This window comes from Musca vetustissima, unplaced genomic scaffold (genome assembly GCF_032173495.1).
Source record: "Musca vetustissima isolate MV318-11 ecotype Yass unplaced genomic scaffold, APGP_CSIRO_Mvet_v1 utg14365, whole genome shotgun sequence".
Lineage (NCBI taxonomy): Eukaryota > Metazoa > Arthropoda > Insecta > Diptera > Muscidae > Musca > Musca vetustissima.
This window is the reverse complement of record NW_026880519.1, coordinates 275,416-281,415: the sequence shown is the minus strand read 5'-3', so window position 1 is coordinate 281,415 and position 6,000 is coordinate 275,416. Positions and strand designations below refer to the sequence as shown.

Below are 6,000 nucleotides of genomic sequence, written 5' to 3'. Positions count from 1 at the left end.
CGAAATGTATTATTTTTGAAATAGTAGGCTTTTCAAATTTGTTTTTTCCATATTGGAATTAAGAAAATTTTTCATTCAGTCCTTTGTGATACATAGTGAAGACAAGTTGTATAATAATAAAATATTTGAATTGCGGAATAAAAGAAAAACTGTTTTATTTATATAGCTGAAAATCTAATACATTCTAAGGAGATATTATTCACAGAGTAATGATATTCATATCAAGAGTGGAGAAGGTCTTCTAAACACAATGGAAATTTATATTTACACAGGATTGCTAATTGATTCCAAGATGGATAATAACACACGTTTATTCAAAATGATCAAAAGAAGCTGAAATTGTTTTCGCCTTTATAAATTTTTAGTTTGTTTTTGAAATGTTCTCTCAGTATTGGTAATTTGGAAAGACAAACCAAATACAGAAAATATAAACCTCCAATACGAGAAAATGAAATCAGTTTTTATTCACATATCAAAAATTTGCTTTATTCTTGCGAATATTTATTATTCCCATCAAAATTTCCTATTTGATGGGAATAATATGCCAATTTTCTAACTGAAACAATATATTTTGTTTTTGCAAAATAGTCAGTCCAAAATCCCAGTTTGTTGTTTTTATAAAAAAAGCTATTAATAGCTTCTTTACAAAAAACCTTTCAAACCCAAATGTCTCTTGTGACAATTCGAAGTTCTTAGCAGTGGGAAATGTATTGTAATTGTAGCAGCGGGAAATGTATTGTAGTTGTCTGTAAATGTCTTGTTGACCACGAAGTCAGGCGTCAACGAAACGAACTTCTCATTGGGGTCGTATCGCTGGTAACGTAAGAACTTCGAATTGTCACAAGAGACATTTGGGTTTGAAAGGTTTTTTGTAAAGAAGCTATTAATAGCTTCTGGGGAGAATATCCCAACAAAAAACTAAGGGAACTGATAAGGATCAGTGGCGAGATCCGAAACTATAGTCTTCCCTGCCTTACCCCTCGGCGGACAATGCCATACATTCCCCACTAATAAATAGTTGTTTTTTTTATAAAAACAACAAACTGGGATTAAGACTGACTATTTTGCAAAAACAAAATACAAATGGGATCCCAAATAACCCGCCAAACACTACTGATGAAGACAATATATTTAAAAAAATAATAATATTCAGGTTTGCTAATCATGAAAATATTAAAAGCTATGCCAAAACTTTGACAATAATAAAATGGCCTCGTTAAATCGAAGTATATAATCTCATTAGTGGTCCTACATTGAGCATATGGATTTTTCTAAATTGCAAGGGTTATATAATGGCGAGGAATCGATTTGTCAAACTTCCTTTTCTATCGCTTTAAGCTAATTTTCAAATTAAAAATTAAATCGAGTTGTACAGCTGTACGATACAAATAATACATATCAATATTAAACAGTATTTAAAATATTCCAATTTATTTTGCGATCATTAAGACATTATTTTTTTAAATATTTTATAAAGACTAAAAATTGAAATAATATACAATTATGGTTTATTTTCATATGCAAAATATTTTACTGTCCTTTATAATTTTTTTTTCGAGTGATAACTTTTTGCCTCTTCCTTTCGAATATCATAGACCCCCCTCGTAATGAAAAGATTACTGCATCGTTTGCCAAACTGAAGTATGTGGATTACTTCTCTTAATACCTTAGGAGAACATTTATATTGTCAGTAATGTGATTTCACTTTAAAAGCCATTTACCTTTGGTATCATTATACCACAATAGATGATGGATGATACATCCTGCAATAATTTCTAAACACGAATTACATCAATATATACACACACAATATCTTTTTTTTATTTACTAAAATTCACTAAATATTAATTTAATAATATTTTTATTTCTATTTAATATTTATATGTATGTTTGCAACTACTACTACTGTACTACCACCATCTCTCATCTATGTATTTGTTTGTGTGACCTAACACAGTTATTTTGAATCCATCCGATTTCGATTATCTGCTAACCAAGGGGAATAACAACACACCAGTGGATCGTAGTTCGTTGCTATTGAAATTTGATCCATTACTCGGTTGTCCAGTGCCAGCCAATCAAGGACAACAAACGCAACAGCAGCAACAACTACACTTACAAATACCAACTAATCTCAATAATAATCCTTGTCTAAGTCCAACCATAGAAGAGGACGAGCTTAACGAAAGTACAAATCGTTCATTTGTTGTAGATAACGCCAGAACATCGCTAGGTAGTGGTGGTGCTTGTAGTGGTTTTGGCCGGCCATCTGCATTACCCTCAAGTGCCAAATTACTAAAGGAACGGTCACAAGAAGTCAAACAGCAATTGCAGCAACAGCAAAATAAACGTCAATTACCACAACCTGGAACAAAGGTAAGTGCATTTATTGTAAATAAAATTATATTTTTTTATCTATGATTCATTCTTTTTTTGTTTTATTTTTTAATATTCCACAGAAGAATGCCACAATGAGTGTCGATGTGATTAAGGATATGAGTTTAGATAATAACGATTGTAATAAAACCTTTGAAAATTCCAAGTAAGTTTTGTTTGTCATTATTGTCGATTCGAATTTTGGTCTTAACCTTGTGTCATATTTTTTTTATAGTTCCACACAACCCGATGATAAACAGATCAACTATAAAATGGATGAACTTGAAAAGAAAGTCAAAAATGAAGTGTAAGTATATTCACATGCTTCCGCATAAATAAATTTGTTTGAATGCGCGTGGGTGGGTTGTTTGTTGTATGCATTTGCAATTTTATGACTTGTCGCAAAATGTGAAAAGAGACGATATTTCTGGCAGTCACGCTGAAATAAATCTTCAAATGTAAATGTCCCTGATCTTAATTTGAGTGGCACTGCATCTGTGGTAAATCACATGATTTTATATAGAAGTAAAAGTAAATTTGTGTTTTTTATTACATTGATTTATACTTGAGTTCTTGGTACTAAAAGGTAAAGAAGAATATTTCATTTATCTGTGGTTTAATCCCATAAGTTCGACAACATATTGTCAGAATTGGCATTTTGAAGGAAATCTTTATATTAGGAATCCTGTATTTAAGGCCCAATGTTACGCATATTTAGCATTAATGGCGACGACCCATTTGAAATAAAAAAAATAATCGTAAAAGATATATTCAATCAGTTATCGCACCATAAACAGTAATGCAATTAATCCGGTATAATATTTAGTATAGTGTCGCCTTCATTACTGAAGAATTTAAACACCGCTAATGAAATTGGCGATATTATTTACAGGATTTGGACTTATAGTATTCCAGAGTCCATTTTTACTTCCCTAAAAATATACGATTTTATTATCACACATATATGATAGGCGTTCCTAATAATTATGACACGGTATGTGTTATCATCCTCTCTATTACTCTCACATGTGTTGTAGGTTTTAGTGCAGCAGCTGTGCCACATGTATTTATTTTTTATGTGTTGCATCCCTATCGATTTTTTTTGTATCTGTATATATCTTGATATATGGTCGCATCAAACTCTTTTTGGATTTTTTGTCATTCACTGTTTGTTCTGATGTCATTTTTATTTGTACTTTGAATGTACATGTTCATACACACACACACTTTTGTTACACACTGTTTCCGACATGTTGCTGCAACAATTGATGTTACCTAACCTTGAAAACTTGGGAATAGTCCAAAGGGTCATCGAAATATGGAGAAGATGTAGTTTTATAATAAACAATTGCTGTCAACAAAGATTAAGAAACCTTTCAATGGGCAGTTTTTTCACTTTTCTTTTGGTTCAAAGAAACAAAAAAATCCAAAATTGCCCTCGAAAAGAATTTTGGTATTGCTACAAAATTGTGATGATTTTAATATTTGCAATTGAAATATCTACCAACTGGTAACTGTTCATTTACCTTTATTTTTTAATTATTTTCTATGCAATCTATTGACCTTCCACGAAAAAAACATTACAACCAAAAACTGGAAACAGTGTTTGCGGCAATCTGACCTTTGCTGTTTTATTGTTCTTGTTGCTGCTGCTTGTAAATGACTCATTATTGGTTGTCGTTTCTTCTTTTTTTTTTTTTTGCAATTTGTTTGAGTTCATTTTTGGTACAAATTAAACGCTCTGTAATGGAAAAAGAGGCAACTTGTTGATATTATTTGTAATACATTAGCTATTATTTTGTGTATTTGCCAAAAGAAACACATACGCAGTATTGTAATTAAAAAAATAATTTTATTTCAGTCTCAAAACTGAGGACATTGAGAAAAAACTGAGAGAAGCTGAGCTAAGGGAAGAAGCTTTAATAAAACGTATCACAGAAAAAGACAAAACTGTAGCGAAAATGACGTAAGTTTTTCTATTTGAAATTAAGTATTTCAACAAATTAATTTTTTGTTTGTCTTGTATTTTTTAGTGGGGTAATTGAAGCATATGAAAAAGCCATAGCTGAATTAATTGCCGAAAAGGAACAGTTAATACAGAATTATGAAAAGCAATTGGCCGAAGTAAAGGCTGATCGTGATTCAAATTATCATCATTTAACATCACTGGAAACAACATTTTCCGATTTGCATGTGTAAGTGAATTTGCTTTGATCATCATTTCAAATTTTTTAATTCATTTGTTTTATTCCGTATTTTTTAGAAAATATGAAAAGAGCAAAGAAATGACCTGCCAATTAAAAGGAAACGAAGAAAACTTAATAGCAGAAAATCGTAAAAATGCTGAAAATCTGCGATTACAGGAGCAACGATATGATAAAATGAAAAACCATGCAATGCAACAATTGGAAATGTAAGTAATTGAAAAAGATTTGGTATCACTCATTTAAATGAAATGCAAAATACTCAATTTGATCACATTTATTTTTCAGAGCCAATAAAAAACTAGAAGCTCTGGCACGAGAGCACCAATTGGAGACAACAAAACTGAAAGCCTTACTTAAAAAAGAAGAAATTGCGCGATCGTCTATGAGCGAGCAACTCGCCCAAAAAGCTAAAGAAAATGCAGAGCTTGTTAAGATATGTGATGAATTAATATCGGGCCAAGGAAGTTAAAGAGAATTACGAGGACTGGATTTCAATTTCTAAACAATTGAAATCTTTTCCGCAATGAGAGATGATATTTTTTACATAATTATAATATAATACTAATTTATTTAATGTTTTCTAATTTGTATTTTAGTTGCCTAAGCGATGATTTAACTAAAAGAAACAAACAAAACAACAAACAAAAAATACGAATAATAAGAAATCTAAACAAAAGCGCACATAGAACATTTTATTGTTTTTATTTTTCTATTTTGTATGGATAGAAATCCTGGTTGTTGTTTTTTTTCTCTCTCTCTCTTAATCTATCTATCGAAACCCATAAAACGAAGGCGCTTAAAAAATATATTTAACAACAAACCCACTATTGTAGAAAACTCTCAATTCATTAAAAATAAATTTATTTTATAAGAAAAAACAAAAAAATTACTACACAAGCAAACACCATGAGTAACTCAAAAGATCTGCGGAAGAGAGCGCATGAAAACAATCAACAAAAGATACATCATTTTGTAAGATTTTAGTTAACTTTTTTTTGTTCTTATTGAAAAAATCTCAGTCTTTTGTTGTTAAAACTAGTCTTTGGGTTATGTTTTATTTATTTATTTTTTTTTTCATCTTCTCATACAACTTTATACTCACCAACCTTAACTGAACTCTTGAAAGGCTCTATTAATATTAATATTATTTTATTTATAATTATAATTTTTTAACTTTCATTGTATTTTAGTTTAGTATTTACAAATGTATTGTTTTTTTATTTTAATTACAAAAGATACAGCCAATAATTTTTAAAACTACTAAATTAAAATATAAAGAAAAAGGTTTAATAATAATTCATATTCTAAAGAATGAAATAAAGAAATATTTTAATGCCATGTTCTGAATGGAAAGTTTTCTCTAAATTCGTAAGAAGAGGAATTACACAATTTGAAACAAGTTCAAAGAATTGAAGAA

At 29.9% G+C, this 6,000-nt stretch overlaps 1 protein-coding gene across 2 annotated transcripts; it reads left to right on the top strand.

Annotated features, from left to right (window-relative positions):
* The first annotated feature begins 2,271 nt into the window (after window positions 1-2,271).
* On the top strand, window positions 2,272-5,142 carry LOC133326201 (transforming acidic coiled-coil-containing protein 1-like). Of its 2 annotated transcripts, none has more exons than XM_061534880.1 (7): window positions 2,272-2,376; window positions 2,460-2,542; window positions 2,612-2,683; window positions 4,238-4,342; window positions 4,410-4,571; window positions 4,640-4,789; window positions 4,869-5,142. In XM_061534880.1, exons 2-7 carry the CDS (start codon window positions 2,472-2,474, stop codon window positions 5,050-5,052), a joined length of 744 nt encoding a protein of 247 aa, XP_061390864.1. In that variant the 5' UTR covers window positions 2,272-2,376; window positions 2,460-2,471; the 3' UTR covers window positions 5,053-5,142. The 2 variants fall into 2 exon arrangements, with proteins under 2 accessions (XP_061390864.1, XP_061390865.1); XM_061534881.1 differs by having other exon boundaries at window positions 2,276-2,376; window positions 2,463-2,542.
* Window positions 5,143-6,000: the final 858 nt, after the last annotated feature.